Source organism: Ictalurus punctatus, chromosome 3 (assembly GCF_001660625.3).
Source record: "Ictalurus punctatus breed USDA103 chromosome 3, Coco_2.0, whole genome shotgun sequence".
Taxonomy (NCBI): domain Eukaryota; kingdom Metazoa; phylum Chordata; class Actinopteri; order Siluriformes; family Ictaluridae; genus Ictalurus; species Ictalurus punctatus.
Genome location: NC_030418.2, coordinates 13,988,152 through 14,005,677, shown reverse-complemented (window position 1 = coordinate 14,005,677; position 17,526 = coordinate 13,988,152). Strand labels below are relative to the sequence as shown.

Sequence of the window (17,526 nt, the reverse complement as noted above, 5' to 3'; positions counted from 1 at the left end):
TGGCCTCGGTGTGCTGTTTAGAAGACTAGAGAGACGCTCAGATCACAGACAGCAGCTACATCCTGCACACTGTACACAAGGCCAAGTTATGGCATTTAAGTACCTGTCTCAAGCTAGTAGGCTGTGTTTAGAGTGTCGCTTCACAGTACCTTTGTTTCACAGTCATACATGATAGAGGTAGCACATGGCTCTGATAGTAGTTGTTACGCTACGTTGAAATTGACTGTATGGTGTTTGCAGTTAACTCTTCCTTAATGTCCAGGAGATCCTTGTTTGTTTATATAAATGGCAGCACAAAACTATACATAATAACAAAGAAATGTTCTCACAGTACAAATTTTTCCTTCATTCCTTCCATCCTTCCTTCATTCATTCATTCATTCATTCATATTCAGTAACCGCTTTAGGCACAAGGTGGATCCGAAGCCTGTCCTAGGAACATTAGGTGCAAGACAGGAATACACTCTGGATGGGACACCTGTCTATCACATATTCACATGCTCATCCACACGTAGGAGTAATTTATTGTAGCCAATCTGCCTACCTGCATGTTTTGGGGGGGTTTTGGGAGGTGGGAGGAAACCAGAGAACAGGAAGGAAAGCCACATGGAGAATATGCGTCCTGTACTAATTTGCACACAACCTCTATAAAAGTCTCCACACATAGGGGAAATTACCACTTTTTAGCAAAATGTCTTCCAAAATTTTATATTAAAATTTATATATATATATAAATTTTATATTAAAATTTATATATATATATATATATATATATATATATATATATATATATATATATATATATATATATATATAGATATAGTGCCCTCCACTAATATTGGCACCCTTGGTAAATATGAGTAAAGAAGGCTGTGAAAAATTGTCTTTATTTTTTAACTGTTTGATCTTTTGTTTAAAAAAATTCACAAAAATACTCTGCTCTCATGGATATCAAACAATTGCAAACACAACACAGGTTTGTCAAATATCTTTGGTAAATATAGGTGTGCAACAATTATTGGAACTTGATGAATTCATATGAGACACATGTATTTAAAGTATATTCCCATTGATTTTTAAAATGTTTTTTAGTAAAAAAAAAAAAAAAAAAAAAAAAAAAATCTCTAAGGATCACAGCTGGAGAATTGCAGAAGTTAGGTGCATCTTGGGGTCAGAAAGTCTCTACAACTACAATCTGAAGTCACCTACATCACCACAAGTTGTTTGGAAGGGTTTCAAGAAAAAAAGCCTCTACTCTCATCCAACTCAAGCGTCTTCGGTTTGCCAGACACTACTGGAACTTCAAATGGGATCGGGTTCTATGGTCAGATGGAACCAAAATAGAGCTTTTTGGCAATAAACACCAGAGGTGGTTTTGGTGCACACAGAGAGGTAGCCATATGGAAAAGTTCCTCACGCCCACGGTTAAATATGGTGGTGGCTCTTTAATGTTTTGGGGATGTTTTTCTGCCAGAGAACCTGGACATTTTGTTAGGATACATGGCATCATGGACTCTATCAAATATAAACAAATATTAAATGTATACCTGACTGCCTCTGCCAGAAAGCTTAAACTGGACCGTGGATGGATCTTCCAGCAAGACAATGATCCAAAACGTACATCAAAATCAACACGAAAATGGTTTACTGACCACAACATCAAGGTCCTGCCATGGCCATCCCAGTCCCCTGACTTTGCTCATATATACCAAGGGTGCCAATATTAGAGGAAGGTTCTGTGTATGTATATATGTATATGAAACCTGGCAAGCACATCACACATGACACTGCTACCAAACCTTTTAACAAATTCATTCAAAAAGACAAAGTGTTTCGGACCAAGGTGTTCCACCAACATCTACTGACGAAGGCACAACCAACATGACGCTGGCAAACATAGTCCCCAGTGTATGGAAACTTTTGAGACACCAAATATTGTAATATTTACAGTGCTGTTTGTGCATTTATGTATATACATCCTTTGTGTATTTCTTGTGTATGTGTGGGACAGGGCACTCATCTGTCATATCTACTCCCCCCACCCAAATCCGAGGAAGACTTATTCAGAAGGAATCGAATGTTTTATCTATGCCCATGAGTGCCCCATAGACGTTTTGAGGGCTTTTGTATATTTGTGCGTGCATGAGTGAGAACGATTGAGGAGGACCTTGGCCTATGGCTCTCACTTGTCCCCAACCCCCCATACACAGACATTTAAGTTGGAGATTGCGTCTTCCTTTGTTCGGGGATGCAGGGTGGATGGGATTAAGCCCCCCCCAGTGGTATAACCCCCCCCCCCCCCCCCCCCACCCAAAAAACACCAAAAAAACCCAAAACACCACTGCATTGTGTAAAGGCTGCGGCCGCTTGTTGCTCGCCTTCTGGCTATGCGCGCTCCCCGCTCCACAATGGCTGCCTTTTAAAATCCAATAGACTTTCAACAGAAAGACGTCCACTTAGATGTCTATTTTTCTCACCTTTTATCCATCGTGTCCTCATCCTTTCTTTTCATTCTCCCATTCTTCATTTCCTTGACTCTTTCACTCAGGACTTAAGACTCCTAATAAAAAAAAAAAAGTCCTCAAATTCTAACTGCTGCCTTTGCTCTCCAGTTCTTACAGTGTGTTAGCAGAGAGCTCGTTTAGTCTCACCTAACTCTTAACCTTACCTTAACTGAACATTGAACTGTCAGATACATTAGCAAAAATTCACACTTTGTATTTATTTCCTCTGTCTAGTCACGGTAGAGCTGTAAGCAGATAAAAGGCTGCTGAGACAGAGACGGCTGTAGTGTTCACTGGTCCTGAGTGTCAGAAGAGTCCATCGTACCTCAGGGAACCAGGCCATGGTGGCCTGGCATGCAGCACATCCAAACTTCAGCTCTCCAGCTCCAGACACAGGCCCAGGCTGCTCTCACACTTAACATGTTGAGCTCACTACCCTTCGGCATGGCCAAATGTTTCTGCAGCTGCCCTTTTGTCCCTGCTCCTTGAGTAAACAAAGGACAGATACAAATTAATGACCTAAATTCATAGTGTGCAATCATGAGTCAGTATGACCCAGACAGACAAATGAATATCAACCATCTCTAATCAGAGACATCATTTTAAGGCAAAATTTACCACAACCTTTTACCAAAGTCACACACAATTTATTATTACACATTGCTTTGTGTTTTTGTTGTTGTTTTTGTGTTTTTTTGAGGAATGTACCAACTTACAGAAGAATCCTATCAGTACAAGTGGCCGCTTTATGTTTTAAGAATATTGAAATCTGGTTAGATATTTCTGCTTAAAATTCACGCAATTCTTATCAACCCGGGGAGAGAAGAAACTGAACAATGGTCATCTTGAGCAGCTTGTTTTCCATCATCGTCATTATCAACAATGTCTTTTGAAACATTTGAAAGCACTAAAATATATTCAAAGTCGTTATTACAAATGAAGGTTCGATTTAATAATAATTTATAGACCTATTGAAGTGTGGGACCCTGAGAACTCCGTACTCCGACTCCTACACATTCCTTTATTCATTAAAATGGTTTAAATATATTATGCTCATTTCTTTTGGTGCAAAACATGCGAATGAGAATATTACAAGTAAACTACACAAATTCTTTCAGTTTGATGGAGGCGGAACTGAATATATAACATTTAAAAACGTTCATCTGATTGAAGATGTTGTGCGCGCGCGTGTGTGTGTGTGTGTGTGTGTGTGTGTGTGTGTAGAGGGAGGGGGAGCTTAGAGCTCAAGGCCATCTGTGGCAGAAGCCTGTTGAGTAACGCTCTATGCCTTAAACGTGGTCAATATTTAAAGTATTTATAAGGCCAGGTTTGCCGAGCAGGAAGACAATAGATCATTCGGATTTGTTTTGCTGGAAAACTGTACTTGAGGAGTTTTGGCAGCAGGTTAGGAGTGTGCATGCGTCTGAGGGGACAAGAGGAGGGGCTGCTTTTCATCAAGCTGCTGCACATTTTCCCTGGTCCAGCCCACGGCTTTGCTGGAGCACCAGCCAGATATTAAAGCAGCAAATACATACGCGCGCACACACACACATCCGGACAGTACCCAATTCAGAGACCTCACGCACTGGAAAACATGTTTCCACCCACTCAACATCTACAGTAAATACGATTATTCAACTGAAGGCAAAAACACTGCCTTGACAGTGTATAAATCATGATTCCTTCTGGCAGCTCCGAAGGCAAGAAACAACACTTCTCACAAATGAATGAAGGTACTTATAATTTATTGCAGTTTGCACACAATTTAAAAATTTCACCAACAGCACACCAAAAAGTACAAAACTAAACAGCCTCATAATTTACTTCCCTTGAGAAAATGAAACATACTATGATTGTCAAAGCTAACTGTCTAACTCCATAAAAAGAACAATGTGAACATACCAAAATCTCAAAAGGGAAGCAAATACATGTGAAGTCAATCTGCCTCTTTTTTTTTTTTAGAACGCGATTGTCCTTTTTTTTTTTTTTTAAGTTTTTTTTTTTTGACATAACTTTATTTTTATTCTCTCCCGCCTCCTACGCACTCGGGTTTAAATTTTGTTGTTCTTCTTCACGCTGGCTGTTTCCAGTTTTCAAGTAAACTAAAGGTTCATCTGTTTTGTGGACATGCTTCGTATTCCGTTTCACAGCTTCATTGCCAGTGAACAGAAGTGAAATAAAAATACATCCAGTAACTTGCCAGTTCCAGTTCTCCCGCTCTGAGCATCAGTAGGCTGTTAACAGTAGTTTAAGGCGGTCAAGTACGATAGTAGAAGCCAGCATAAAACAAAAGCAGGGAAAAAAAAAAAAAAAAAAAAACTCTCAGGAAAACACCCCCCCCCCCCAATCCCATCCCACCCCACAGTTGATAAATTTCTTTTCTTTCACATTTTAGAGTGCAAAAGGTAAAAGTACCACCGTGCAAAACGGCACGAGGAGCGCGTGCTATTGGCAAATCTTAACCCTTTTTCGCTAGCTGTTGCACAAAACCTATTGTATACTAGGAAGCTCAGGGCCCTTGAGGCCATAGAGGCACGCGAGCGCTCCACTCTCGTCCTCTCTTCTTCTCCTCCTCCTCCTTCTCGCTTAAACTTCACTCCTGCTCGAGTGTTAGTGTCCGAGGCTCCAACAGCACTTTTCCAAATTTAGCTTTTCATTATTTATTCTTTTTTTTGTCTTTTCTGGGTTTGTTTGTTTTTTTTAACTAACAAATAATATCTTGAGCTTTTTGTTCAATTTTTCCACATTCAGTAAGAAAATGACAGCTTGATGTTAATTTATACAAAACCAAAAAAAAAAAGAAAGAAAAAGAAATATATTCTCAAAAAAAAAAAAAAAAAAAAAAAAAAAAAAAAAAACACAAGTTGAAAAAAAAAAATCAATCTACAGCAGTGTAACTATTTTATTCTTCAATAATCTAGCATTTATAGCTCTGGTATTTGTGTAACAATGTCAATTTGATCAGGAGTTAAAATCTTAAAGGCATCATTTCAGCATCTAATTTCGTTTTTTTTTTTGTTTGTTTTTAAAGGTGCAACCAAGCATGGCAAACATTTTCTCCTGTTAAATAGGAACTATACAAACACACACACACACACACACACACACACACACACACACACACACACGCCCACACTCTCAGCGCTCGGAGCTTTATGCTATTTGCTGATTCTTCAGTGTTCGCCATACACAGTAGATCTGCTGAGCCCATCTTTACAGGAACTGACACGCTGTCATATGGGTTTTCATGGCAACTGAATCTTCGTGGCCACAGAATTTGATGCAAGTGCCAATCGAACAGATAAATAAATAAATTACAAACAAACAAACAAAAAAAAGGCGACACTTTTTAAATGCTAACAGCGAGTAAACATGACACGGAGACAGCAGTTGGAGACCAGCAGTGGAGAACAGCAGTGTGTGAGGAGGTGCTAAGCAGGAGCGGCACTAGCTTTGGAAAAAGACGTTCAGAGAGATGAAGCCTCTGCTGACACCCAGCTCCATGCTACACACTCGAGATCGGTTGGCCAGAGACAATCTGCAGCCTAACATCAGTGCATTAACACAATCTTCACAGCCCAGTAGAACATCTTAACAGGAGTCACTCTCTAGTGAGAGTTTATATAATAATAAAAAGAAAAGAAGAAGAAGAAGAAGAAGAAGAGGAAAAGAAGAAGAAGAAGAAAAAAAAGACTACTTAGGAAGCAAATGAGTTAATTAAAAATACACTTTCCAATGCAAAACAACAGAAATAAGAGTTAAATAAAATTCATGCAATTTCTACAGCTGTAATATTAAGGTAAATATATAATATATATATATAGATATATATTTTTTTTATTTAAACAGACGGGTGCCCTGACTGTAATGACTCGGTCTATTACAGTGTACAGCAATACAGCAATTCACATCTTCTTAAATATACAGGTTGGACATCATGCAACAACAGATCCCAAGTTGTTTTTTTTTTTTTGTTGGGTTTTTTTTTTTTGGGAAAAACAAACCAAATCATTTCTTAAAACACTACAGAAATCTCTAGAAACGCAGCAAATGAAAACCCATTCTCAGCAGAAAACAAGTGTTGAGGGTCTGCAAATAAATTAGACGTCAACTCATCAGCCCAATCGTTAAATGATATAAAAACGTGTCAGTTGATATGAAAAAGGAGGCTGTACATTGCATGAGTGCCTTTTGTCTTCTATCAGTCAGGTTTCCTATCACAAATCAAAAAAAACGAAAAACAAACAAACAAACAAACAAATAAACGTACGTACGTACAAGAGCCTAAATAACACAAGCTTGGAGCTTTTTTGAGCAAACATCCTCGCAGGATTTAAAGGACTTACTCGTTAGCATACTGTGTTTACGTGCATGGACGCGCGCGCGCACGCACACACACACACACAAACACACACACACACACACACACACACACGTGTGCACGCAGCCACTCTCACACACCAGTATGAGATTTGCAAAATAAATGTATAGTAGTAGTGCACAATATATACACATACTCATAAATGAGCTTTATGTGTACAGGTCAATATAGGATCGTAGTACCCGTTTAGTGTAATGTTTTGAACTTCCTCAGTGTGTTACCTGAAATCTTCATATGCGTTCTCATGGCATGGATGTTAAATAAAAACCAAGGAGTGTACAAGTGTAGGTATATACACTGTCAAATCTAGATTTGCACATTTTACGTCGAAGGTGACGGCTGTAACAATCACCCAAGTTTAATAAAAGAAAAGGAAAAACAAATAAAAACAAAAACAACAACAACAAAAAAAATACGGCACAACTAAATTGACCAGAAAACAAATCAGTAGTAACATTTTCATGTGCTAGTAAAGTGCAATTTAACGAGATAAGCAATGTATTTATAAGAAACATGACTGATGCAGACCTTTCGACCATCTCCCTGCCTCCCTACTTCCTTACCTCTCTGCCTCTCTTGCTCGCTCTGTCTGAACCTAAAAAGCAGTTTCGTTTGTTTATTCGTTTGCTTTCATTTCCACAGTTCTTGCGAGCTATCCTCGAGTGGCCAGTCTCGGAGAGTGGGAAGGCTGAGCGCTTCGCTCTTCACCGAGAGCGAGTTGACGAGTTCGCAGTGGAACTTGCGGATGTGACGGTACAGGTCTCCGGACTGCGTGAAGCGCCGCTCGCACCACTTGCAGGCGTGGGGCTTCTCGCGTGTGTGCACCACGGCATGCCGGCTCAGGTTGTGCGAGTATTGGAAGCTCTTGCCGCACGTGGTGCACGTGTAGGGCTTCTCGCCCGAGTGTGTCCGCTCGTGCCGCTTCAGCGTGTACATGCACGAGAACGTCTTGCCACAGATGGAGCATGTGGGCACGTTGACATCGCCGGTAGTGGGTTTAGTGCGTGCACCTTCTTGCTCACGGAAGTGCGTGCTCAAGTGGATCTGCAGCACGTGCGGACTCGGGAACACCTTGTTGCACAGGGGGCACATGAAGATCTGCGCGTGCGCCGCACCCAACATGCCCGACACGTATGGCAGCAGCGGGCTCTCCTGTGCCCGCTCGGTCTCACCACCTAGCCCCTCGCCATCTCCCTCGTCCTTGCTGTCACGCTCCAGAGAGGCCTCTCGCAGTGCTGTCAGGTGGGCCTCCAGGCCGAGTCCTAGCCGCTGGACACTGTGTCCATTGTGCACAACGTGCAGGCCGTTAGCATTTGCCGTTTCCTCCTTCAAGCCGCTGTGTTCCATCTCGTACTCAGTGCTGGGCAGCTCATCATCGTCTGAGCCCGTGTCTTTCTCCACTTTCACTTGCACCAGAGCGCTGTGTAGACTGTCTGGAGTCGCCGAACCACACAAATACGGGTTCCTGGCTTCACCTGAAGTGGCGCTCATGCCTGATTTTACAGACAGGTCGAGTGCACAGTCACCAGTTGGGCAGAGCGAACCTGTAGAGCTGCTGGGACTTGCAGCGGCAGCAGCAGGCGACTTGCCATGTGCCTCGGCCTCTCCGGGGCTGGCCGCGCGCTCCGATGCCAGGCGTGCCCATATCCTGGCCGGCTCTGGCGGGCACTGGCTGTCCCTCTTGCTCTCGTCCTCGTCGTCGTCGCTGGCCAGCAGGTTGGCGCTGCCGCCCTCCGAGAGGCTCTCAGCTCGGTCCGAACAGCTGGAGGCGTCCTCCTCGCGCCGGGTGCTGTCCGCCTCGGCCGTGGCCTTGTGTTTCAGCTTCTTTTTGCACACCTTGACGATGTCATACATGTGCAGATAGCTGGCGGCAGCCAGTACGTCCTCCACGGGCAGGGACTTGAATTGCAGCTTGCCCTCGTACATAAACTCGAGGAGCAGTGCGAACGCTGGTGCCGTTACAATGTCACTGTTTAGATGCACCACGTCCCGCTTGTCCAGCTGGTCCTTGTAGAAGAGATGGAAGTACATGCTGCACGAGGCCAGCACGGCACGGTGGGCACGGAACTGGGCATCGCCCACCAGGACGGTGGAGTCGCACAGGAAGCCCTGGTGCCTCTGCTCGCTCAGACACTGTAGTAAATGTCTGCTGTGGTCCGGAAACTCCATGCTGTCTTCATAACCTGCAACAGACCGCACATGTTAGAGAGGCCCTGGCAGAACAACAATTGTTTTGTTTGCAGCCCTGTGTGGAACTTCTCTTTTTTCCCCACCCTCTCCTCCTCTCCCCCTCTCTCCCCCATGCACATACTCACTGGCTCTCACACACACTCTAATTCTCTCCCTCCCCTCCCTCCCTCCCTCCTTCCTTCCATCCCTGTGGGAACACTAGAAAAATGTTCACTGCAGAGCCGATATAAAAGGATTACAAAGATTCAAGTTTTTTGTTTTGTTTGTTTTTTTCACAATATCTGCTATCATAATTTTTCTTTTCAATCCTCTTTTTTACTAGGATGTGTCTGTTGGTGTGCTACCCATCTAGGAAATAACTGCATTGTATGTCAGTAATAAATATAAGGGTTGGAAAAAGAAAAAAAGAAAAAGAAAAAAAAGACTGCACATTAATTTATTTTGCCATTTTTATAACAGCTTTATATCTATTCTTGAAAAAAAAAAAAAAAAAGGATAATTTTAAATGGAAAGTCCAGAATTGATTTGCAAAACAAATAGGAATAGGAAAAAAAAACAATTAATAAGTAAAACAATTAATTAAAATGAAAAATAAAAATAACAAAAATTATACTAAAATGCAATCAGTGTAGCTGTGAGAGTCTCTTGAGGATAAATCGAAGTCCTGATGCTACAGATTTCTGTTTTTCGAGTAAGTTCACCTTTTGTGCTCCTGGAGTAGTTATTTTTAATAACCCACTTTGGCCAGGATGGTGTGTTTAAGTAACCGGCTTGCAGGTACACAAAACAGCTCAACGATGCAGTCACACTGCAGCAAGAATGCTAAGTACTATGATCTTTAAGGCTTCGCTAAGTGAAGTCTCAGAACATCAGGGCAACTTTCATTAAAGCACTAACTAGCGGTTGTCAAAACGAAATCAAAGACAAACCTTCCAAAAAAAAAAAAAAAAGAAGAAAAAAAAAACAACAGAATGAGCACACTGACACTCCAAGAGCACGATTGTTTTAAAATACCAATAAACCCAGATATAAAGAAGAACAATAATTCACACCTGTTACCCGTGGAGACTGCTCCCTTCTCAAAAAATGCATCATGGGCACCATGTTCAACCAGCAAGCATAAATAAACTCATTTGAATCTTCATTTAAATCTGATTGGGATACCAAGCCAACCCCCCCTTAAACAACGCTCAGACCTTGGTTAATGAGGGGTTTTGGTGGGGAGGACTTGGGACAGCCAACCCCAAGCCAACCCCTCCTCCTCCTCTATCTCCTCCCCAAATCTTTAGAGAAATGGAACAACCTCCCCAAAGAAGAAGCCCGAAGCAGATTTACAATACAATCACTTTAAGTGCCCTGTAGTCTACATCAATCCTAATCCTTAAGATGGCTAAAAATAAAGATTGTAGGACAGCTCGCAAGGTAGCAACGATCAAATTAGGAGGCTCCGAGGACAGAGAGGGACGGAGAAGGAGGCTTATAAACATCTGATCCAGCTGACTGAGGCCATATGGCAGCTGCTGCCCAGATAAAGAGATTAAGACTAGGAGGAGTGCGATTACAGCTGTCTAGCCAATTCAGGCAGCTCAAATCTGCAAGTTCTAAATTAGTACTACCAACAGGAAAATGCTGTAGACTAGCTGCAGGAGTCATTTCTGATATTTAATAATTGATTTTTTTTTTTTGGTAAAGAATTAAAAATTTACAAAAATCTATCAAAATAGAGCATTTTGATATTGCTCAACTGTTAAAGAGATTAACATTTCAGTTTGCCATAGAAATTCACTTTCCTCATTTTACAAAACAAAACAAAAAAAGCAAACTGTTTGCTTCAAATTGCCGACTAGAAATGTAAAAACAAAACGAATATTCATTTTAAACTGACTAAACTGTATTAATAAATGGGGGGGGGACCCCTTCTTGAATTAAGCAAACATATTTATAATTCACAAAACTTTCTTAATTTCTTTCAACTTCACACAAACGACAACCAACGATTGCACAACTGTTACAGCCGATCTACTGCTCCCCGTTCATAGCGAAGCAAGTGAAACCAAAGCTAACGGACAAAACAAGCAGCTTAATGAAAAGCTCGCTCGGTAACATTGTCCCGACAACAAGGAGCGTCACTTGTCCCCTGCCTGGTTACACTGCACTGCTGCAAAATCCTTCACTTCCCATTTCACCCGGCTTACACGCGTCTGACTGACAACACATGGAAAGAGACACAAAAAACCCCAAAGAGATAAAGAGAAAGAGAAAGAGAGAGAAAGGAGTTAAGGAAAGGCCAGCAAGCTCTCTGTTCAGAAGCCACAGACCCCCTGGTACAGTACCTGCGGTTCGCATCAACTTGATTAAGTCCACTGTTGTGGTAGTGCCTGCTGTAGCTCCCTTCTCAAAATCAATGAAGGGCTAGTAGGAGGAGGACAGAAAGACACACAGAGAGAGAGAGAGAGAGAGAGAGAGAGGGAGCAGAAAAAAAAATCAAACTGCGAGGGACAGATGCAAAGTGGAGGAGATGTTGGAGGGGAACGCGATGCCTCCTCCTGCACACAGATCCGCACACACACTAACTCGCAGTCTGTGCGGCAGAAGAAAAGACTGGGGGATGGCAGCCTGTCAGCTGCTCTGACATCATGTTCAGATGGAAATGCTACCTCCAGCTGTGCTCCTTTTAGTGCCATATGCTACTCCTCTACACTCTTGCCACCAGCCTCTCCTTTATACAACTTTGTTTCTCTTTCTCTCCCTTTAAAAAGGCGAAGGAGGGGTGTATGGGGGGGGAAAGGAACTGTTGAGAGGTGATTCTGTGGAAAACCGGCCAACCCCCCCCCCGTAATCTCCCGGCAAAGGCGAACTTTAGAAAATAGGTCTGTGTGAAAGCCGACACTTTTTTTTTTCTAACCTAGTTTCCTGCACAGAGAATTTAAATACCCTCAAGTTTTTTTTTTTCCCTTTTCCCCTCTCTCTCTCTCACTCATTCTCTTTCTCACTGCTCTCCTTCCAGTAACCATAAACAAAGGCCGGCACAGTGCATTTGCAAATGACAGATCCACGCAGCTGATATTGTTTTCAACTTCTTCATGGTTCACCGGCCGCACCATTACTGTCATTCATTCTCCTCGTCCTCTGGACGACTCGCTGAGGAGGGGAAAATGAAATAATGGACAAAGGGAACGATCCTATAGACCTCATGAACAGAGCTTTAACAAAAAGCTTCTTTAAGGGGACTACTTAAGGCTTAGTTTAACTCCATGTTTTTACCCTTAATCACTTATGTCCTCCTTCAAATAGTGAAGAAGAAGAAAATAATCACAGTATCACCCTAAATCAAACTAACTAGTTACCTACAGTTTAGCTTCAATAAATAAACAAACAAACAAACAAAACAAGTACAGGGCTTACTTATAATTTCTTATAGTTATAGGAAATTTATAGTTTCCTTACTTACTTTATATATATATATATATATATATATATATATATATATATATATATATATATATATATAAATAAAGTAGTTTGAAAGTGTTATCTATACAATTACATGTGAACATCTGCCAAAGTTTTTAGGAAGCACACAGTAAAGTAAACTCTTCATGGCTTACTGCACACCTGCCTGACTCCTGCTTCCTCACAACAACATGGAGGAATCCCACTTCACAATTCAGCATTACTTCACAAATAACTCATCACTCAGATTAACTATCACTCACACGCACTACTGAAATATAATAACGAGTGTGAGTGTGTGTGTGTGTGTGTGTGTGTGTGTGTGTGAGTGTGTGTGTGTGTGTGTGTGTGTGTGTAATGTAGCGCTGTTTGGTCTATTTAAAGAGCTTAAAACGCAGAAGCTCACAGCTGGGTGAGGTTTGATTGAACAGCACGCCGGAGTAAAACTTGTGTCTAGAACATGTCAAACAAATGCGTCGAGAAGACTTCTCACCTTTTCTAAACTTTAAAAAAAAAAAAAAAAAAAAAGACAAGAGGGAAACCATTAACCTTATTTTAAATGTATTTATTAATTGGTTGGACGTTTGGATACTGTTATAGTAGCGTATTCGGTGGCGGTATTTAGGGAGACTTCTTGGGAAAACGTGAATCCCTTGTTTCTTGAGGCTACACAGAGATGTAGAGCACACACACACACCCCCCTTAACAACACCACGGAGTGTGTGTGTGTGTGTGTGTGCGCGTGTGTAACACCGTGAACTGGGGGAAAGCTAGCTCGGAGCTAACACAGAAAAAGTAAGGCAGCTACCTGCACTGTTACATTTCCACACCAGGCCTGGATTGAGCAGGCGCTCGCGCTCAGGCTTCTCTCTTCTCCACTAACTGTTTATCCGCAGAAACAAAAACACACACACACACACACACACACACACACACACACACACACACCAACGGCCAGGAACAAGAAGATCGCTACTTTTCACAGAACACATCCAGCCCTCACAGCCACACTCACACCCGCTTTTCATCTCCTCAAAACAGCGCCTCGTATTTCAATAATAACAATAACAATAATAATAAAAGGCACTTACAGACAAGCGAGATCCGACGACTTCCCACTTCCTCTGGCCAAATACTCGGCGGCGCAAACAAGAGAGAGAGAGAGAGAGAGAGAGAGAGAAAGAGAGAGAGAAGTGAATTGACTTTCAGCAGCTTTCCATATCCGCCGCGCTGCAGGAAACACGGAGCGGAGCGGAGCGCAGAGACAGGAGCAGGAGCTGCGGCGGCGGCGGCGGCCAGATGTTTCCGAGCTGTTGCTACTCAACTCTCCGGGAAAAAGGAAAACGGGGAAGCGCTCGTGACTGGCGGCGTCCGAGGCCAATAGAGGAGTCGAGGAGAAACGCCGAGGCGAATTAGAAGCAGCCGCCGAGTGGGAAAGAGGGAGGGATGTGTTCGTCTCCTCGGCGTAGGTTGACACCGGGTAACAGTGAGAAAGCAGAAAAAAAAAGACCAAGCGGACTGGTTTCCTAGAAGAGAGTGGCGCAGAGAGGGAGCGTGCGCCTGGGCTCATGGGTAATGTAGTCACGCGTACAACGGCCACAAAGAACAGGTGCGTTATCCGGTTTCCGCCCGCCCTCTTATAGGTCACGTGACCAAACATCTCTTGAACATCTCCTGAACAGCTCACGAGCACAGCAGACTGAGTACAGTACCGTGCGCTGTGGTGGGCACGAGAATGACAGGATGTAGGTCACGATATTATGTGAACATTAGACTACACGACGTGGAATATCTCGGAAATATAAAAGTACAATCATGCACGTGCTCATATATATATATATATATATATATTTTTTCTGTGAAAAGGACATCGTGAATATATTATCACAAAACCTATGTATTAGCTAGCTTAGAGTAGCTTGGAGATGCACATTAGTATTTTAAGATAATGTCATATTAATACAATCTCTGATCATAAATTGTAAAAATGTGTGTGTGTGGGGGGGGGGTGTATTTGAAATGAGACGTGTTTGAGGCACGTGACAATGTAAATGAAGTAATCTAATTTGATTATGGTGATTGATCAGTTGAAATCATATTGGGGGAACTAATATGATCAAATATAAGTGAATGTAATCTCACTTTACTTTGTATGGACCGATTTGTTTATGGATTAAAACATGGAAGTAACTAATATGGACAAATACAAATATAGTCTAATTGTACTTTTATTGATTGATTGATTCATTCATTCATGGTGAAAATATGGGAGTAACTAATATAGACAAATATGTGAGTGCATAAATACATAGAAATAATAGGAATATTTTTGTTAATAACCATTTTTCATATTGTGGAGAAAATGTCAATAATTTGGAGTATTGAGTACTACTGTAGAAAGTAAGATGATATCTGTACAGCACTTTTTTTTGTGTGTGGAATATTATTGTAATAATTGTAATTTCCCCTGTAGGATAAGCGGTATAGAAAATGAATGGATGGATGGATAATTGTAATTTAGAATAATTGGGTAATATGGTTGTTCAGAACAACTGTTGAATATAAGATCTGTATAGAACGTTATAATTATTTCTTTCTTTCTCATTTTCTTTATTTCTTTCCTGCTTGTATTTTTTATTATTTATTTATTTATTTTTGCTTGACTGGATAAATTGATTGTTCAATCCTAAACTGTGGAAAGTGGTTTTTTACATCAGATGCTTGATTTGCTAAATAAATAAATTGAATGAATAAGTCAGTGATTTACTCTCGAAATTACTCTTTGTGAAATTATTCAAAGTAGTGTTACAGATATAATGAATAAAACATGTTAAATAACCATTAGTAAATTAAGCACAAAAGTACTCCCCCAGCCCTGCGATGGATTGGCATCCTGTCAAGGGTTTACCCCGCCTTGTGCCCGATGCTCCCTGGGATAGGCTCCAGGTTCACCGTGACCCTGAAAAGGAGTAAGCGGTAGAAGATGGATGGATGGATGGTTGGTACTCCTCCACCCCCTCCCGCCCCATGTAATATCATAGACTGTCATGGCCGTTGTGAAAACTGAACTAAATAAGATTACAAGCAAAACTAAATTGAAAAATCCAGTCCAGACACATGTGCCAGTACGGATCATAGCATAACAATTGACTTGTCTAGAGTCGAGTGCGTCCTGCGGTGCTGAGGCTGTAGAGTCAGTGTGGTGCGCTGTAGGGAGTGCATAATCAGGTGAGTGCAGAGGCCCCACAGATGTGTGAAGCCAAGTTCACTCAGGGCCTGATGAATACACTCACTTGTTCATGAGAGCTGGCTGTGAAAACCCAGCCCGCCCTCTGCCGTCATGGTCCCACACTCAATGTGCCTCTTTCGCCCCAGTAAATTAATTGGCGTTACTAATACATTTCAAAACAAACCACTGTCCTCCCAGGTCTGGAATCTTGACCTAACACCATTATTATTTAATGCTGAGCTCGGCCTCCTCATTAAGCTGATGTGCTGAAGGTTTCATTGCGAGAGTTTCTACATGTGGGGGACGGTTTAAAGCTCTCAGCATTCCTTCTATTGTTGTTGCAGTGCCACCCAACAATCTGCTCCTTGTTTGGTCAAGGAGTGTTGTGAATTATCATCATTCAGCAACATTCACATCATGCCTCAATAGAACTGCATGTGTGAGAATGGATCAAACTCAAGCGAATAAGCCTGCTGTTTGCTTATATACATATTTGCATACCATCATTCAAACTGTGATTTCTTTAAAATGTTGTGCACAGCATAGTATTCTGTTAATTTGATCTCATTTCTCATTGAAAAAACAATATTTAGAGCAAAAAACTTAGTGGTAAAATCTTAATGTTTTTGTCGTCAGCTAGAACTCGTATATCCTAAGAAGCATAAAGGCATAATGCTACTCTCTGTCTAAACCTGAACTCAGAATATTGCCTTTTTTAATTACAACTTGGACACCAGCCACATTATGCAGTTCAGCACACTGTTAGGGTAAACATATTATAACCTAAAATATTTCATTTTATCGATTAAGAAGCTTGAACCCGTTCCCTTGTGGTTTAGAACGCAAGCCACTGCCAATGTTTCACCACCTGAGGAAACATTTAGGAAGAAAAAGCTTTTTATGTTTAAAATGTTGTTCAAAGTTGAAAGTCCTATCTTGTGTATGAGAGAGATTGTCAGCAATTAACATAACTGTTATTTTATTCCATGCCCCCATACTATAACTAACAGGCTGTTCTGATGCTTTATGGAGGTTGCAGTCTCTTGGATGTGGTTGGGCCATGAGCAGTTTGTGCAGCCCCATCTGTCATAACTGAAGTGAAAGATGTAAAGGCTGCATCATCTGCCATTGAAAAGCAGTGTTCTGAAGTGCTGAGAAGGACTGTTCAAACTTTTCCTGCTGTAAACAATAAAAGCAATAGCTCAAAGGCAGGATATCGTCATACAAATTCAATAATCAACAGTCCTCATGAATCCACAGTTTATAATGCATAAAACAAACTTATTATTTATTATTGATATTATTATTTACTATTGATTAAAACAATGTTTGCCGGTTTTATAAAAGTTGCAGTATTTTAAGATGCTGCGTTTGTCTGAGTTCCTTCCTCTAGAGGTCACTGTGCAATCCATGTTGGTGAATGTCACATTTATAATCAGTACCTCAGCTCAGGCAGGCTATAAATATACCAAACATCATTCTTACAAACGTGGATGTTATAAAACCGGATGGACACATGTGCTCCCAGTATGAGGGAAAAATATACAAATGCAGGAACTGCAGACCAAAGCATCAGTAACTTTGTACGAATAAGCACAAGCAATTATTTAACTAAGAGATAACAGACATTAATATGGTCAGTAATGCAGAACAAAGGAGTTTGAATAAATGTCTGTAGAAATAGTGTACAACTAACTAGTTTATTCTGCATTCGCTGCAAACTTATTCCTTAATTGACGGCATGTGATGTATAATATTCATAAGATATT

The 17,526-nt window shown here is 41.4% G+C and overlaps 1 protein-coding gene across 3 annotated transcripts; it reads right to left on the bottom strand.

Annotated features, from left to right (window-relative positions):
• Positions 1-4,232: 4,232 nt before the first annotated feature.
• zbtb18 (zinc finger and BTB domain containing 18) lies at positions 4,233-14,110 on the bottom strand. 3 transcript variants are annotated; one of them, XM_047154292.2, is made up of 3 exons: positions 13,620-13,689; positions 11,409-11,487; positions 4,233-9,068 (listed from the first exon to the last, which is right to left on the bottom strand). In XM_047154292.2, the coding sequence occupies exons 2-3, from the start codon at positions 11,419-11,421 to the stop codon at positions 7,516-7,518; spliced, it is 1,566 nt and encodes a 521-aa protein (XP_047010248.1). In that variant the 5' UTR covers positions 11,422-11,487; positions 13,620-13,689; the 3' UTR covers positions 4,233-7,515. The 3 variants fall into 3 exon arrangements, with proteins under 3 accessions (XP_047010248.1, XP_017319925.1, XP_047010247.1); XM_017464436.3 differs by lacking the exon at positions 11,409-11,487 and having other exon boundaries at positions 13,620-14,110; XM_047154291.2 differs by lacking the exons at positions 11,409-11,487; positions 13,620-13,689 and adding an exon at positions 10,128-10,701.
• Positions 14,111-17,526: the final 3,416 nt, after the last annotated feature.

What these genes read in the sequence shown, in the direction of transcription:
- zbtb18 (XM_047154291.2), bottom strand. Translation starts at nt 10,179, where the DNA reads ATGGTGCCCATGATGCATTTTTTGAGAAGGGAGCAGTCTCCACGGGTA. An exon ending in GCAGTCTCCACGGGTAACAG is followed by an intron (nt 9,069 to 10,127) that starts GTGTGAATTATT and finishes GGTCTGTTGCAG; the next exon opens with GTTATGAAGACAGCATGGAG.